Consider the following 18,941-nt stretch of genomic DNA (forward strand, 5'->3'; position numbering starts at 1 on the left):
TTGATTTATTTATTTAGCTAACGACATTGCATAGTACAATAATATAAAGAAACGCTGAAATTTAAAAACCTGCAATTTCAAAGATAACGCTAATATATCCGTAGAATTTTCATCTAACGAAGTCTCTTATTCCCACTTCGCGAACAGAAGTACAAAAATATATACACTTTAAAGATAACTCAATCTTAGAAATAGTTTCATTATGTTGGCGACTGTTTGTTCCTTTGACAAAAATAGACCTTAGACCAGACCGTGGAAGTGAGTCTTGTGTTGAAAGCGTGTAAACACACATAGGTATCTCGACGTACGACACATATAAAACCGGGCAAGATTGTTCAGCGAGACCACCAGGGGTCCTCTTCTCGTCCTACGGGGTGAGATGGATGGACGAAGAGAGGGGCGGCAAGGGGGGGGGGGGGGAGCGATTCACGTTCACCATTCACTCGTGAATAACGTATACACGCCTGGCTATACGTTCATCGGCACTGGAAGCTGTGCTCTTTCACTCCCCTCGGTATTTTTCGTACCCCCGATGCGAACAACACGGGGTCCCTGCATGCACATGTGCATCTCGACCCCGTGGTTGAACGAAGCCCTTAGTCAGCCAGCAGTTTACGTATCGCTTATGAAGCGGGACGCTTGCGTCGTCGTCTGGAAACCATTTTATATAACGCGATATTTGGGTATGGGTATAGGATATTTTATTCTCAATCTTTGTCTGCTGGATGAAGGTAATTATTAAAAGAGGCCTACGATCGGCGTGCGAGCTGGATATCAGAGAGAGGGAACCTGCTACCATAAGTTATACTTACTCGAAGTAAATCCTGTTCTCTGTATTCGCAACGAAACGAAAGGCGCGCGGCGTGTGTGGATTACATATAAGTTACGCACGCATATCCACGTTTCGGCTTTTGGCGACTTGTGGAAGTTCGCCCGGGTTCATGATCCGTCACCAAACACCTTCTACGAGAGCCACCTGGAATCTGGAAGACGCTAGGCTGCGTAGCTGCAGCTCGGGGTGCTTCATCGTTGGACTTCAAGCCGGTTGATCAGTTCGAGTCGATCTCTGGCGAGTGAAGAGTGAGTGAGAGAAAAGGGCGGGAGGGAGGGAGGGAGGGAGGGAGATAACTCGACCTGAGTGAGACTGGAAATACTAGGACTCCTTTGCTCGGGGAGAACTCGAAGAAGGGATAGAAGAAACTCTCTGTAACTTGATTCTGTGGTCCCAGGTCAGTGTTGCCACGGTGGTCACGGTGAGCGGGTGCCGTTTTTATCATTATCGATGTATGCGGTATCTGTTCGCGTATTGGCCGTTTTTATATCGTTATTGTATCCGCTGTTCCAGCACCCGGATTTCCACCAATAATCATCCGCAGGTCGACTCGCGCGAGTGGATTTCCCAGTGTTTTATACCATCAAAGGAATTAGTGCTGGTTAAGGGCTGGACCGATGACACGTGACGAGCAAGTCATTTATCAGACAGAAATTCGATCCGAACAGGACTTCTGAACACGTGAGTTATACTCTGTATTTTTTAGTGTAATATTTCACCTGAAAACATGATCATTTGCGCTCATCGATGGATGACAATAATTCGATGGGATGAAGGGTTGAAAATCGAAGAGAATCGACAATAGAAATTTGTTCAATTGTTATAATTAAGATTCTGTATTAGGATTTCTAATTAAAAATTCAAACTAAACGATAGATACCCACGTGCGTGGTACAGCCTCGACGATTATCACTATTCACAGCCCGTGGCGATGAAACTATTTAAGAATTTCGACACTAGTTGTCGGACTGCTTTTTAAAACTTGATCTAAACATTTCCCGCGACATCCTATAGCTCGCGGTCCAATGAAATTAGTTGAGTTTCAATATAATGCTGTATAATAGCGCCATCCACGCAGCGCTAGGGGAAATACAAACGGTGTAAAAAGACTCCGAAAGCCATTCGATTTACATACCTGAACGACAAGGTAGACTGGTCAATTCGTTCTACGAAGACTACTTCCGGCAAAAACGAATGGCCAAAAATTCATTACCAGATTACTATGTATGTACAACTGGTGAAAAAAGTATTCCAAATTCTTTTTCCCCCTTGCTGTATAAACCTTCTACTTTTCGATTTATATCTCCCACGCATTGAATTTTATAGGCAGTATCTAGACGCAGACATGCCGAGTTATAAATAATACCAGATCGTGCAGTAATGAGGATGGCTTTCGCACAACATAATCGTGTACAGTAGTCGACCAAACAGGCCACGGTGTCGAGTGTTTTGCGGGTATATTTTCCGGACACCCCGTAGGCATCGGTGCACCTTGCGTTCACGGCGAGAACATATCTTCTCTCTGTGTAAAGATGTTACGTGTATATGCTGCACGTGTAGAGCACACATCGAGAGTAGAGGTTTGCCGGTGTGGTCGAGACCCGCGTATAATAAGTATGTATACCTCGTACGTATCGTAGAGCTCTACGTCTGTCTGTCTATACCTGCCTGCAGCGTGCGACAGATGTTGCCCAGCAAAGAAATAAAGAAAATAGAATAAAAGAATAAGAATATAGTAAAACGGATTAAAAAAAGAAAATAAAAGAACAAAATAAAAGGAGAAAAGAGTTGAAAAAACCGCCCAACAAGCCGGCTCTTCGACTTCGTTACGACGACGACGACGACGACAACTCTCGCACCCATAACGGTCTTTAAACTATAAGAACCGGGAAGAACCAGCCGTTCCACTCCTCATTCGTCACTCCCTGGATCCTCGGAGACGAGAACAGCGACGGGCGGCGCGATGACTGGTTTTCATTCTTCGTTCTGTCTGCTCTCTGTTCTTTATATTTCGAGGCGACATTTCCGTGAAAAAATTTCTCATCGAACGATGGTCCGATCGTTAACGAGATCGAAGTAAGTCTGTGTAAGTAAACTGCAGCCATTATGGGTGTAACGCGGTTGCTTAACCGGGACTTAACGGTTAACGGGCAGCGGACCAGTCCCTTCGTAAATTTAAAATATGTAAATATATACCGGGAAGCGTGCGCCGGCTTGCATATATATATATATATATATGTATAATGCGTATAAGGATACTGTATACATAGTTTTACGCTCAAACTTCTTCGACTCACTCTCGTCGTCGTAGCGTAGAAAAAATATCGAACTGATGTAGGTGCACGATATCGCCTTACGATAGGCAGCCCGCAACGCGCGCCTTGTGCTTTCGTAATTATCATTCTCATCCACGTCTCGTAGTCTCGACCCTCCGGGTAGGTATTCAACCTGCGTTTGAATATAATTAGCGTCTGTAGGATTGCTCAACGGAATACCGCCGAGGCGTAGGTACGTCTTACACAGTGTATTGTGTATTGTTTTTGTTTATTTTCTTCTTTGCAGTTGGAATGATTCTTACTTTCTTACCTACGTTGTTGTAGGAAAGGACCGTTTGAGTCAAGTGATATTCTCGTTTGATTCAACTAAATGCTGTAGTAGAATTTTGGTGGGTTGATTCATGTACTCATTTTATTTGAAGAATCTAATCGTTTCTGTCACCGAACATTGCGACTTGGAGAAACAATACATATCTAAACTTGAAAGGAAATGATATTTAGTTGACTCAATTTCGGAAACGTATAAAAAGGTGCGTTCGCATCAATATACTTCACTCGATAGCGACGAGAAAGCCTTTCGTTGAGTCAATGAATTCTCTTGACTAAATCATTTTGACTAACTAATGTAAATCAAAATTTTTGAATGGAAGTCATCGTATTTGGAACACACGAGGGATGCTACATTGAAGCGAATGGCTTTCGACAAAATTTATTTCATTGGTTCAAGCATTAATGAATTCCTTTCCCTCCGAGTACAACTTACAATATATACATACAACTTTGAGAATTAATGAAAAAAATCATTTCATTATATCGATTATAATATATTATAACACAGTCCAAACATAGAACATTTTGGCAGAGAATTTTGTACTACCCGAATCGTTGTCGAATTGATTCGGTGACTGGTTTTTCCTTGAAACGATTTTTCCTCGTTCCTTGCAGTCTGATTCGGCCGATTCGGCCCACATTTGCACTCTACCGCCGCTATATAGGCGATTCTATATTACGCACGTCCATCAGAGGCCGGGAAACATCGCGTGTCTGTAGCTGCAGGTACGAGGCCAGGATCAGGGAGGCAAGAGGACGAGGGCGCGGGCGCGTCGGTCGAGCAAAAGGGTATAGCCGACGACCTCAACGCGGATGCTCGGACGGGTGTCGTTTTAGTCGGACACCGTGAGTCCACCCGGGTCGTCCAAATTACGCCGAGGAGCTCCTGGAGGAGGTCGACATCACGTGGTAAACCGGAGTGTCGAGTAAACCCGGTTGTAAATGATCGAAAAAGCCAAGTCGGAATTAAGGCGATCGATCGATCGTCAAATTATTCGCTTCTCGATCACCAGAATTAATTCACATCGCTGAGATTTGATGGATGATATATAAGGGATTCCCGCGAAAATCGTGCGTTTTAAATATTTTTATCGTGCACCGCTCGCGTACGTCAATTCCGTTGAACCTGGCGTGTATACAGTTCGTGTTACGTCTAGTTCGAAAAGTCGCGTCTGTAGCTATACTGCCAGAAATAAGAATCGGTTTTACGACTTCTGGAGGCCAACGGCGACCTCACTCGGATTAATATCGGTCATTCTCGTTATGAAATTGGGTTGCAATTACGGTCACTCGTTTCTAGAAATCGAAAATAAACTCCCTGTGCACCGTTGACGAGGAAGCGGAGGCCAAAGTAGCGGGGGAGGAAGAAAAGAGAAGTGCTCGTATTACAGGCGGAAACGCGTTTATATTTTATGCACAAACAACAGTGCCGGTGCGTTATATCGAGCCAACTATATATAGAATTTCCGTGAAATTATTTCGCCCAATTTTCGCCAATTACACGTAAAACTATACCCAGAGGAGAAATTATACGGCCGATTCCGTCCACGAATCCGGTTGCACCGACAGATCGGACTCCGGTGTGTACACTGTTAAAAATTATTGCGATTTTACCGTCGGTTTAATGTACACAAGCGTTAAATTTATACAATGAAAAACCCAAAAACGTTATTTGAATTCACTAAATTGGATGAGCAGTAAATGTATGGTGCATTCACTCTTCCGTATATCAGAATTGAACTTCTGACACAGTGTAGGAAGTTTCATGCGGAATTTTAAACAGTGTATACAATCAAACCGTCAATTATCGCTGTCGTATAGCAACGCCAATTTTCCCACACGGTGTCATTTTACTCGCGAGCTTCTACTTGACCAAAGGTCAGATCTATGTCTATGTCTATGATAGAGCGAATTCGTCGGTGTTCGTTATTTTCGCGCCGTTTCTCGTCCTTCCGCAATTAAGTGCAAGTGGTTCATACCCATTGCCGGTAGACAATCAGAACCTCAGTGAGTGTGCGAAATACTAAACAATTCTTATCGAAGCGAGGTTTCGAGATGCTGCCGCAATTTGTGTTCGTCATGCTTCAAAGAAACTCTCTGACTTTTACGAACTGATGAGAATACGCGTCCGAAGTGATTTAACTCGTTTCAAGTCGTAAACAACGCTGTGCAGTTTACTTTTCGACGAAGAAACAGAATCTTAAAGATTAAAATTGGGATCAAACGATCGATTATTTGGCAAAAATTCGCGCTTTTTGTTCGCAGACATCATTCTCTGATCACAATCAATCACCCTGAGCACATTGTATAAAATTTCTTATTGTAACTGTCTCAGTTTTCATTGATAAATGAAACCTTGTGCACGTAATGAATAATAATGAATCACGCTGTGTATACAGCAGCTGAATGTGTCTTTCGGCAATCGCAATTTCAATCTCGAGTCCTTCCATAAAGGGAGTATTCGCGGTTCCCATGGGATTGTATAGTAACGCCCGCGACTAGAAGATGCCCTCGAAAGATAATCGGCCAACGTACTTACGTAGCGAACATTCATCATCGTGTACGACAAAGTGGTCGTAATAACGCCACGGCAACAATTATATCCATAAAAATTGTTCCTTATTATTCCGTAGAATTTTTAACTTCCCATGAGTGATGGTTATACTTGTGATGGAATATACCATACATTTTAACGCGTTCGAAATAAAACGATAAAAAAATTATTTACACGGTCTTTGATGGCAACTTGCATCTAACGTTGGAATTCATGGCTTTGCACGACCTCACATTTTCGAATGATCGATATAGGCACGTACGAGCATACATATAGATATGGTGATGAAATGATACGATGATATCAAATCGCGGGATGAAAAATAAACTGTGATTTCAAAATAAAGAACAGAGATATAAACGAATTAGCGGTTGGAGAAAGAGGGAAATAGAGTGAAAAACGCCGGCCTTATGGTGTATTTATTATAGCTCGCATGGCTCGTTGGGATTGAAGAATGCAGATTTTTTCCAGTTTCATGGCGCGGCATTTGAAGAGGGGTGCGTCACTGAAGAAAGGTATTGTATATACTTATAAGTATGGTTGTTTCTGATCGTCGAGAATATGTCCTGCGATTATTTTGCGTTAATGAATAATATACCCATAATAATAAGCTAATTATATGCGAAATCGCTGACGTAATATTCGCATATTAAACGCTGCATATATGTAGGTATATGGAGTATAACAACTGCGATCGATAAACCTCATTTCCTCCATAAATCAAGCCGTGCTAAATTTAAACGATATAGGTATAGAATATGATGACTTGTAAAGCTTATTGTGTAGCAATCCTCACGGGGGTTCAGACAGTTTATCCATTTTTTCACTTCGCGACAACAGACAAAGGCCATTAGTTTGCTTTCCCCCTCTGATTTCGTTGCAACTCATGTATGTTGTTGTAGAACATTAAAAACTAAGAGACACGTTTTTTTTTTTGTCACGGAAAAACGGTTTAGAGAGGTGAAAACGACCCCCCAAGGATGCATCTGAAATTTCCTCACGAATATGAGACATTCGGATGGTCCTTGTTCAGGGTGTTGAAAAATTTTTCCGCTCCACCCCCAAATCAACTTCAAATAATTAAAAAACAATTGCCTAATTTTTTCAGATTTTTACCTCAATTCTGAAAAAAAAGTTTTTCTCATATTACTTCCATAAGAAACTTCTTGAAACTCTTGAAACAGTTGAGATAAAAATCTGAAAAAATTAAGCAATTGTTTTTCAATTATTTGAGGTTGAGCTGGGGGGTAGGGGGGGGGGATTCATCGGCACCCTGAGTAACAACCACCCTATAATGAGACATACTCGTTTACACAGTTCTTCATTAATTAATCGTAGGTTTTTAATTAAGGATTAGAAAAGGGATAACCGACGAAGGGCGCATGATCTAACGGATTATATTTGATCAATAATGTTCGTTTTAATCTGTATGTGTGTTCTCTACACTGCATCGAAGTCTGTATCACGGATAAATACACAGGCGATACGGATTAAGCTTATGAAAGTTTCCTCGAATCACGCGATGCACCTGAGACTAACGATCAGTTGCTCGAATCAACTGCTACGCCAACCTGGGGTCTCTGCACGTATTTTCGTATCGCGTCGAAGCGCAAACATAACACCAGGTACAAATATACGCTACAATTATATGTATTTGATTGTTCCGACGGTTGATCAATCGATCAATATCTTGATCCGATCTTCGATCAGGCTGCAGGATTAACGAGATTTTATTTATCTCGACTTCTTTTTGCGACGCGGTGTTTCGGAGGTCAGAGGTGAAAGTGCAACTTCATTCCTTATCTTATCGCTTGAAGTGCTTTGGAACCGTTTTATTCTGCCAAGTTTGCGCTCCAGTTACTTGTCGATCCTTTTTTCTCCCCTACTACCGATTTGCCACCGGGAACTGTTCCCATAATCGCAAGGGTCACCGCAGGCTTGTCATGCCCACGTGGAATGTATTCGCAAATGAGTTGTGTTCGATCCAAGAATATTATTTCCGTTAGAAGTAGAGTAGAAGTTCCGTATTTGAAACGTTCCAAAAGCGCCTGATTCCAATTATTTGATGGCGGGATTTGAAGTAAGGAAATGAAACTTTTATGGAACCACAAGTCGTATTGAAGTTAGTCAAAGTTTGATTTCCTTACTTCGAGTTTCGTCAGGAAAAAAATTCGGAATCTGGTGCTTTCGGAAGTTTTTAAATTTGGAATTTTACCCCCACCCTTACCTACGGAACGAAAAGAAACCCTCCCTCGTCCATAATCCTCGCAATCATTCTTACGGAATGATCCAATCGTATAATCTGTAACACGCTGATGAATCTTCGCAGGGAAACGAGAGGGTAGCGGAAGCTGCAGCCCGGGGGAAAGACCGCCGGCAGGATATCTGGTTGGAAATCCCTTAACCACCCTCCAGAGCCCCGTGGGTGGCCCTGCAGGGGGTCTCGGAGGCGTCGCGACGATGAGCACGGACGACCTGGCGACGCAGGATGACGAGTTCGCCGTCGCCCTCGCCTTGTCCCAGAAGACAGAGGTTTTTCTTTCACTCCATATATGAAAAATACTCTTTGCATTTGTTTATTTTCGTATTTTGCATTTATTTATTCACGCGTGTGAAATTTTTCTAATATTCATAGAACTTCCTTTTGTTTTACACGTTTCTATACTTCTTTAATTTGAATATCGCGTGCACGGCCGAGTCGAGGCTAAAATTGTTTATCTAAATCACAGGATCTTGCTTGGGGGAGGCGAAATGTGTATTCATACGTGAAATTCGTAAGGTCTGACGAAGTTAGATAAGCTTGTGTTGGACCTTCGGCCGACTCGAGCCACCGACGCCCCCTAATTTAAAGCCGTGATCTCGCCTCACCCGAGCTTGTATTATTCACTTCGGTTACAATCTCCGTGTTACAATATGAAACAGGGTACAAACATACCATATCTATATACATAAAGGTCTTGCCATCTATGTAGACACCGTTTTTCACGCCTTAGATGCTTAAGGGTATCGACGTTAATTATTTATTTATTTATTTTCATCTTCAAGTAGGTACTTCGAGTAAAATAAGAACGCGAATCTAGCCAATAAAAAATTTACATCGATCGAATGCCATTCTTCATCGATATAACCGGAACTTGTTTGGCGTAAGTGGTTGAATCGGTTGCACTAATTTGTTTACGAGATAAAAAAGACAGCACATGCTTTGAAACGAGTAGAGAATATATTCATCGTAAACATCGGTAATACCAGTGCTATAAACGGCTACTAGGCGGTGAACTTTCTCGCTACGAAAGTAGCTTCAGAGATAGTTGTAAAATCGTACTAATACAGCAATAAGTTTTCGGGTATTAACCATTAAATATCGGATAAAACCCACAAAATTTTGAGTCAATAGAATTACAAAAGATATCATTCGAAGAATACGTTTCGTGCGTTTGGATAACTCTAATGTCCAGTCAATGCAAAAGATTGTTGTATCAACAAAATTCATTGCCTGTTTCAACCATTGAACTCTCGACTCAACAAATCATGAATTAAAAAAAGCTCAATTTGTTTTGATACACCAATGTCACATTTTTAAAACAAAACGATCGAGATGCGTTCAATCACACTTTTAGTAAATTCAATCACACATTTTCTCGATACAAAATTCACATCGTCGCAAGGAACTCGCGGCGTGTTGTCTTGAATAAATAGATAATCAGCATGATCATTCAAAGGCTTGATTCAATTCTACATTAATTTGTCACAAATATCGCGTTCGCCACATTTGACTATAACATTCAGTTGAATCATCCGATTATCACTTATAACTCAAATAATCCTTTCCCTTCGTCATATATTTTCAGCGTGACGCGGAGGCGGTACGAGGAGCTCTTTATCTTGGAGTCGCCCTCCTGGTAGCGTGGGTCGTCGGGGCAGCCGGTTTGTCTCTGGCATGGCTAGTCCTGGTTCTCGCCCTCGTTGGAACGATATTCCGAGCGAGGCTGTCGCGGCTTCTGCAAACAGCCCTTCAACACGAATTGTCGAGACTTCGTCGGCGCAGGGCGCTCTACAAGGATGAGACAGCGGAGTGGCTCAGCCTGCTGATAAATCGCTGGTATATACATATACCTATATGTATACATATATATAATATATAAGCTCTTTGTCAAATTTTCTACAACGCAAGGAGATCGAGAATGAAACGACTCGATTCGCCGATTTTTGTTCACGGTATCGGATATCGAAGGTGGCACGGACATCAACATTATTATAGGGCCAGTTTAACGATCATGCTGGGTGAATGAACTCCGTCGCTGTTGGCTGTTGGATGTTGCTGCTGCGTTTGGGTGCCAAGAGTCCTGCACAGTCAGTCAGTCAGTCAGTCAGTCCATGGACTGCGGACCGTTGTACGAGAGCTAGACCAGTCGTAGGGCAGCTGCCGACTGCTGCTGGAGTATAGACATTTGTAAACATTCCACATTCCACATTCCACATTCCCTTTGCGAGTTGTACTGCCCGCAACGCGCCTTTCACGTTCTAAAACGCGACAGCCGCGTCTCCAGTCGACCACTTCCTTGACCGTGCAGCAGCCGAGAAACAAGGAAAATATTTATGCCCACACGTGCATGTATCTCTTTGCATTATAACTTATACTGACATACTTATGCCTACGTAGGTGAGGCACAACATGGACGAATGTTAACATTCGCAGTTAATGGACGGTACACGGATCGCGAACTGATGATTGTTCGTGATTGCAGAAAAGTTATTGTGCGAATGTTATAATACATGATTTTTAAATTTGTTTTGTTCTAGATCCCCGGTTATCCTCAATCGCGATAAAATAAACTGTATAAAAGCACGAATTTATATTGTAGATTGAGAGTAATGCAAATTCGTTGTTACACAATTAATATCTTACCGTGAAAGTAAATCGTTTTATTCATATCGACGAGGTTTCTTTTCCTGTTTTTCTTTCGCCTGTAGAAGTCCGTCTGTCTTGGAAGATCTAGGAATTTGGGCCGACGAACGACGCAAGCTCTTTCGTAAGGCGCACCCACGTACCAGTCGATTCAACTACCCAGAATCCCGCGCGTCAAAGAATTCACTGCCGTTTAAGTCGTCCCTTACAAAAGCAGCGAGCGCACATTGTGTATCTATTATTTGTTCCTCCGATGAAAATCGATTTGCCAATTCCTCAAAGAACCCCGCAAGAATGAACGTTTTCCAATCCCTTCTCGTCCTCTATAATAACCTACCCCGTTCCTATAATCGTATAATCAATTATTTATCACAACGGTTGCTTTGTTATGCGATTGACTGGAAGTTGCCGAGCTGTATATCCGCGGGCAAAATCAATCCTGTTAATCCTTTCAGCTGCGAGTGTTCTTTTCACCCAACATTCGTTTTCACCCTTCGATGTTGTCGTCTATTTCTTCTTCACTGCTACTTTAGTTTGGTCGTAGATATTATGCCGGTGAAAAGAGAAAGCAACTAAATCCATTTTTAATTAAACAATCATAAGTCTGCACGTTTAATTTCCGATGCAAGATCTACTAAAAATAATTATATCCTCTACGATTATCTTTAGGTATAATATTAAACCTTATTATGCACAATAAGTAGTGACGACGCGTAAACTGAAACCCGTATTTTAATCCTGTTCACCTATCACACGGGGTCGAATGTATTACAAGACAGGACTGCAAGTGATTTATCGTCAAACACGGTTGTATTTTATCGAGGTCCATTTTGTGGGGGCGATGGTGATAGTTTACGTCAAGTGGAATGGAACGTCGACGTGTCCAAGAGTTATCTACCCACTTTGATAATTTGCATATACCCATATACCTTAAACCCTGTAATGTGGTTGCAATGTGTGCATAAAGCCTGCAGGCTGCAATTCGTATGCACTCTCGTACGCGGCGAAGCATATCGAGATCAATCTGTGAAGCATTATGTAGGTACACGAAAGCCTGCCGTGTTTTACTAGGTATCTTCTTTTTCATCACTCATAAATGCTCTTCCATACGATATAAATAAAAACTTCTTTGCAAGCTCAGTTTTCTTTACGTTCAATTGACACGGGGTGTAAAAATGGTGATAAAAAAAGCAAACTTTGTGCATTTTTCACCGTCAAATAACGTTTTGCGATGCGAGGATTGTCCATCTCTATGTCCGCATGTATTTGCGTACCGGCGTAAATTTTCTTTCGTTATACCGCACGTCCACCGCAAACTAGTCGGGCATAAATTAAACCTCGTTGAAATCCTGGGTGCATAAATCACCAATATCCCCGGACGGCTGACTCTGACGACGTTACTACTGCAGCAGGCGGCGTGTCTGGCTACATATAACTTTGACTACTGCAGCCTGTTCGTTGCGAAATCCTTCAGAGTCTGACCAATTTCGATCTGCACTACTGAACGGCGCTCGATTCGAATACGGTCGAAAGATTCTGTGTAACTTTTAATTCATGTAACAATTATTATCACGATACACTTCTTTACGGTCTTCTTTTTCATTTTTACCTTAGAGGTGACCAAAACTTTCAGAAGTGAATGTTATCCCGTATCATGACGATTGCATTTTAGTCGATGAAATCATTATTTTGGCTTGTTAAAAATTATTTAAATAGATTGGATTTAATTCATTTCATTAGAATAGTTCTATTCGCTATATTTTGTTGTTTATTGAAAGTCGTATTTTATTCAATGAATACCAATTTCAAATTTCAATATACAGCAGAGCAAAGAAGAAAGAAAAAATGTAAATACAATGCCTGTTTTTTATTTGCATATCACTCTTAAAATACCTACACACATGCTATTATTCATTATCAGATTCACAATGCAGGTGGAGATTTAGCGCGGGAAGCATATTCGCCCTTGCCAAGGAACGTTTGGAGCCAATTCTGAATGAGGCAAAACCTGGAATACTTGGTAAGCGAAAAAACACGATGATTGTAAAGCATTCTGAATTATACGGGATCGAATCTAAGAAGACAACCCAAGAATGTCATTAAACTTTCAAAACATCGAATAAGGTCCATTGGAGCTGCGAGAACTCACTCTTGGGGAACAGACACCCTGCATAACGCGTGTTCGAGCCCTGGATTACAGTGGAGACGATGATGGATCTGCTGCAAGACCCGGCTTCATTAAACTCTCTGTTGAAGCTGACCTTCGATTGGACTGCGAGCAATTCAGGATGCTCATCACAACGAGGCTCTTTGGAAAAGGGTGAATCATTGCACTTCCTTCTTTATCCAACTTTTTCTGTTTTTGGCTTTTGACAAGACGAATGAATCTCTCGCAGAGTTGGGATGGACGTTGATGTGGCAGTTGAAAAATTGTCTCTCGCTGGTACGGTGTTGGCAACTCTAACACTGAACTCTGCAGCCCCATTTCCACATGTAACGCACCTCAGCTTGAGTTTCGTAGAAAAGCCAGATGTCTGGTTTAGTGTCAGGGTCCTTCGCGCTGTCCAGATGATGGAGGTGCCTCTTGTCAAGACATGGATCCATGCAGTCGTTTCTGATGCTCTTGCAAGCTGGATAGTCGATCCTGGACATCTCGAATTGGACCTTCGAGCACAGGAGAGACCTGGACCAGGTCTGGATTGCGTATTGCATGACACACCACTCGGAGTCCTTACCGTCACGCTCAGCCAAAGCAACACGGTCTCAGGTAACTTTCATGCTTTGCAAATCAGATTTCGGTATATATTTGTATTTTTTTAAAGCGGATTCTCTTGAAAAATGGCAATTTGTCACAGAGTTGTGTTGATTTTTGGTTGGTAGGAAATACAACGGACGAAGTTAGATGGTTGGTGGTCACCATAGGCGACCAGCGATTAGTGACACCCCATCTTTGCGCCAGCTGGACGGAAGACGTGTCTTTTCTTGTTGGGTCTTTGGAGAATGAGCGAATTAGCATAAAACTGAAAGCTAAAAGGCTGGTCAGCACCATAACTCTCGCTCAATTTGAGCTGGCGCTGGGTGTGTACAACTGGGAAAATTCTACAGTGTAAGAGAAAATAAATCATGTATCTTTTGGCTAGGAAAATGTGAAAATCTGTTAGTGAATTGGTAATCATATTGTATTTACAGGGTCGAGAGTGTGCTGCAACAGAAAAAACCATCTCGAAGCAGCGCCAACATTCCCAATATAAATGCTAGGCTGGAGTACAGCTCACTGCCCACCTTGGAACCTGATTTACCACAGCCAGAATTACCGGATGAAAGCCTTCATCCCTCAGGTAGTTAGAACAATAATGTTTCACCATTGAATGTTGGTTAATTCGATCTATTATAATCCGGAGAGACTTGAAGACAAAAATGAGGATGAAATAGAATAGAGATCAGTATTGAGTTATCGATGGAGGCTTTAGATAAAGTTTGGTCGAGTATCGATGATGAAGAAAGGCATGAGTCTGGTATATAAAACTGATTATTTGCCATACGTCTCTGCCTTACTGTCTTTATGTTACTTAGCTGTGGTTTTTAATATTTACAGTGACTCGAAAAAATTCGTACCGAAAGCAAAGAGCAGGTAAATTTCGAATTGCCTGAATGTTAATTGAATTGTTTGTCAGGCATGGTCTTACACGATTTTTCTCAACATTGGTGCACCAGAGCACGCACGAATAACATACAATTTATTTCAACATTGCGAAGATTGAGTTTCACTGAATGAAAAAACTGCAAAACTCACATACTTGTATAGTGCCTTCTGGCTGTGTGCACTGTCAATTATGCTATTCTTTTTTTCACCAGGTGTGCTCATTGTTTACATACATTCGGCAGAGGACCTTATTAACAGCGATCCCTCCCACTGCAATCCGTACTGTATGCTCTTCAATAATCGTAAAAAAGCAAGTAATAAAATTATTTTTACGTCTTTATCAACATTTCTGTCCTAGCCGAATTGAGAAAGTCAAAAAAGTATACATTCAATAAAAATAATTAACTTTTTTCAGGTAAAAACTACACATTACGTCCGGGGTACAAGCTCGCCAAGGTGGGAGGCCAGGACGCAGTTTCTTGTACAAGACTACACTCAAGTTTCCCTGAGCTTTGTTATATGTTCATGGAACATATCTAAAATGGCAGATACGGACATGCTGGGTCTAGCTATGCTTTCTTTATCACAGGTAAATGTGTACACACAGCTTATGTAAAGGATTCGAATCAGAATAATTACTGACTTCCGGAGAGACAATAAACCATCAAATTTTCAGGGCACTAGATGGATCGTCAGAAGAGAACTGACTCTCAGCGGTTCAAGTGGATCATCAACTATGACAGTTTCTGTGCTTTTCCATCCAGTCAGAAGTGTTCAACAAGTGGTGTCTAGTAGACGAGGAAGCATTGCTCCCATGGGATCTGATGATGATCCTAAGATAAAGCGAAACAGCCTTCCATGGATGCAACAAGCGGTAAATTACACATTTTCTTTACGGTTTTTCAAAGTTGCGACGCTCGACGATGTTCGTTGTATTGTAGACTGTTATAATGACAAGTGTTAAGTAATCAACTATCAATTTTCAGAAAATGCTTCTAATACATCGCGATGCGGACCCTGCCTCCTCAGACATATCAAGCCTTTTATCGACAGGGAGTGGATTGATGGAGGTAACGTTGTTGCGCGCAAAAGATCTCGTTGCAAAAGATTTAAACGGTTTCAGCGATCCGTTCTGTGAACTGAGACTGAACAATGAAACAAAGTACAAAAGCAGCATAAAAAAGAAAACTCTGAATCCCTGCTGGGATGAAAGTTCAATCATGGGATTGCCAAGGGCTGGAGAAAATTTGGACGTTGTAAGAATCTTGCCATTCCTAGTGAAAAAACAAATATTTTAAATAATTATCGTATATGACCTAGTTACTCTATATTCAGATGCTGTGGGATCACGATACTTTTGGGATGAAAGATTATCTCGGAAAAGTGTCATTAGCCCTAGAAGATATAAGAAAATTGTCGAGCAGCGATCAGTCCCATTGGTTCGTACTCAAGGGAACCAAATCCGGATCTGTTGAGCTCAAAATCAAAATTCTCTCGGAGGAATCTGAGGTGGATATAATTCACAGTAGTCGTAGCTTTTTTCTGGCTGCATGTCATCTTCTGTTTACTAATATGATGTTCAAGGAACTGAAAGTAAAATTTTCCTATCAAATATGTTTGGGAAACTCAGTTTTAATTCTAGACACTACTTTTTCAGACGCAGAGTACATATGCGGCAAGTACCGTCAGTGATTCTTCCCTACGGCAGGATACAGAGCCAGATGCTGTCTCAACTGTGGTTCGGCGGCCATCAATGGAAAAATCTAAAATGAGATTGCATCTGGGACCAGTGGTTCCTCCTCCGCCGCCTCCTCGCACCGTCACCTTGATTAAACCGCCAGCCATAGTCCATGTACCTGGTATGTAATTATTTGTTTGCTGAAACAAATGGTTGTGTCTTGTTCAAATTGTTTCATGCACATTCATTTTTGGAATTATGTAGATAAGACCAGTGTAACGAGCAAAGAATCAGGTGAACTAAACGGTCTGACAACTGGTTGGTCTGGTCGGGATACAAGCACAGTGAGCACCGATAACGCAGAGGACGTCATTGATAGTAGCACCCTAGAGAAATTTGGGGAAAGAAGATCATCGCATCACAGTTTGACACCGAGTCCTGATAATGGTTTTGGGAAAAAGACGCCTCAGTACAACAGCTTTCGAGTAATGAAACAGAAGGTGAGATTCGACATATTCTTTTCGTTAAATCAACTAGGCTTAAAACGATTTCCGAATTTCATCAGGTTAAACGAGGACTCAAACTTCGCAGATTTCGATCTGAAGTTAATATCGAGGATAAGGGAGACACTGCCAAAGGTGTCGCACTAAGTTTGGAACCCCGAGGAGGTGGGGAAGCTGATGCGACGGAGTTACTTCAGGGTGCTGGTCTGTCCCATGCAGTTTCGCAACCTGACATGCTCGGGAGAATAAGGCAGCCGAGTCCGAACTTGCGTGGAACAAGAGGTCAGTGAGCTTATTGTGAAAAAGTACTTTGAACCTAATGTAGAGTTACGTGATTGAAATAATTCTATAAAAAAAGTTTCTCCGGATTATTTGCAGACTTGAAAACAATCAATGGCACAAGAGAAAAGTATTCCGGTGTTGAAGGAAAAGTACTTCAAGCCCAAGGTCTCCATGTTGCTCGTATTGCCCAGCTTTATTGTCGGGTGAAGTTTCAAGCGTAAGTTGATTGATTATGAAGGAGAAATCAAAATCTGTGATGAATCTCTGAAACAAGTACCTACATAATAGTGCATAATGAAATAACTTACAGGTGCACGAGTCCAGAGAAAATGTCGTCTTCCACTAACGGCGGTAAGACGTTGACAAAGTCTCGCCTTCTTCCAGCAATGCCCAATCCACAGTTTGGCGTTGACTTCCATATTGATAGTGATGAAGTATCCCGGCAATCTTCTCTTATTTTCGAAATACGCAGCTCCAGCAAGGAGCTATTGGCCAGTCGCAGAGTTACACTTCACGAACTTCTAAGTGGTAATTACTCACCATATTGTTAAGTAACGATTTTTGTTATTTTACATTAAGTTCTAACTTCTGTGGAGTGCAGATTTTTGCGAGTCGTCAACTAAGGTGGGCTTTGACATATCTTTGTAGGTGCTTCGGCGGCGACCAACGACGTGCATACTTGGCTAGCATTAAATAATGGCGCATCGTTGGAAATACAAATTGGGCATGGGAAGGAAGTGAAGAATAAATCTACCAAAAAATTGTTCCGGTCTTGGTCAGTGCATAGAATTGGCAAAATTTGAAAGTAGTGTAAATTTCGGCCTACAGTTTCAATGCATCGAGCTGAAAACAGTTGAATTTAACATCTACTAGGTCGGTTTTGTCATATTTGCAGATTATATTTGATTCGAAATTTGTCAGGTAAACTGCAAAGTATAGCGCATCCATGAAGAATACTTACGAGTTGATTAAAGATGTTTTCATTTTTGTATATATTAGAAATACTATGTTCATAATATTAAAAATTAAATCTTTTGAATAGTCTAACTGTAAGAGTTCGCGACTTCATAAATAGATTTTGGTCAGTATAGCATAAAATTGATAAATTTGGAAAGTTTTCAAAATAGTGACAGGATGATTTCTATTATTGGAGAAGACTTCTAACAGTTTTTAGTACACGAATGTAGAAGTCTTATGGAATCACTTTTGGCTTATCGTGGAATATCTTGATCCAGCTATTTACAGTATGGATTTGTGGGAAATACTTTCTGTTGGTGTATGCCTAAGCATAATGTGACTTACAATCGTTTTCGGATTTAACGTCCAGTACTGATGAAGAATCATATCATTCCGTAACAATACGTACCTATATAAATATATATGTATAATATTATGAAAGAAAAGTTTTCACTGTACATTTCTTTGAATATTGTAAAACTTTGAAGGATATATTAGTAAAATATAAACAGTATATCGCCACATTAGTGGCAAAACTTATCATATTGTACAGAGGCTGGGTATCGGACAAAATAAATTATTTGACTATTTATATTTATTTTCAGATTTACTATATTTATACATGCATATTTAAATGTAACTCAAATAGAATTTTTTCTACGTAAATAACAAATGTACTTTAAACCAATTACATAAACAACTTCATTGTATCTTGATATCCGCGATTAATGAATTACACAGTAAAATTTGAATTCAATCATAAAACTATATTTTATTTCTTCTCGATGACGTTGACGTTGAAAAGTATTCTTACACCACAAACTTTTCATAATTATTAGCTTAAAGTGTTAGTGTCCAAGGTATAAGTTGGTTGGAACACTGGTCTTTTTTTTTGTTGACTTTCAAGGAGCAGAGTCAAGGGTGGTATTGATTTTCACGTGACTAATGCTCGTGAATTATACAAGCCCTGTATTATTTTC

At 41.0% G+C, this 18,941-nt stretch overlaps 1 protein-coding gene across 1 annotated transcript; it reads left to right on the top strand.

Annotated features, from left to right (window-relative positions):
- The first annotated feature begins 6,375 nt into the window (after nt 1-6,375).
- On the top strand, nt 6,376-18,144 carry LOC124414509 (tricalbin-1-like). Its single transcript, XM_046895464.1, has 20 exons — nt 6,376-6,507; nt 8,322-8,524; nt 9,841-10,091; nt 12,833-12,918; nt 13,023-13,218; nt 13,295-13,665; nt 13,779-14,004; nt 14,088-14,236; nt 14,494-14,529; nt 14,754-14,851; nt 14,957-15,130; nt 15,218-15,415; nt 15,528-15,797; nt 15,877-16,050; nt 16,199-16,400; nt 16,484-16,719; nt 16,785-17,004; nt 17,101-17,221; nt 17,315-17,532; nt 17,653-18,144. Exons 1-20 carry the CDS (start codon nt 6,447-6,449, stop codon nt 17,805-17,807), a joined length of 3,645 nt encoding a protein of 1,214 aa, XP_046751420.1. The 5' UTR covers nt 6,376-6,446; the 3' UTR covers nt 17,808-18,144.
- Nucleotides 18,145-18,941: the final 797 nt, after the last annotated feature.

Source organism: Diprion similis, chromosome 14 (genome assembly GCF_021155765.1).
Source record: "Diprion similis isolate iyDipSimi1 chromosome 14, iyDipSimi1.1, whole genome shotgun sequence".
NCBI classification, from domain to species: Eukaryota; Metazoa; Arthropoda; class Insecta; order Hymenoptera; family Diprionidae; genus Diprion; species Diprion similis.

What these genes read in the sequence shown, in the direction of transcription:
- LOC124414509 (XM_046895464.1), top strand. Translation starts at nt 6,447, where the DNA reads ATGCAGATTTTTTCCAGTTTCATGGCGCGGCATTTGAAGAGGGGTGCG. An exon ending in TGAAAGCCTTCATCCCTCAG is followed by an intron (nt 14,237 to 14,493) that starts GTAGTTAGAACA and finishes TAATATTTACAG; the next exon opens with TGACTCGAAAAAATTCGTAC. An exon ending in AGCCATAGTCCATGTACCTG is followed by an intron (nt 16,401 to 16,483) that starts GTATGTAATTAT and finishes GGAATTATGTAG; the next exon opens with ATAAGACCAGTGTAACGAGC.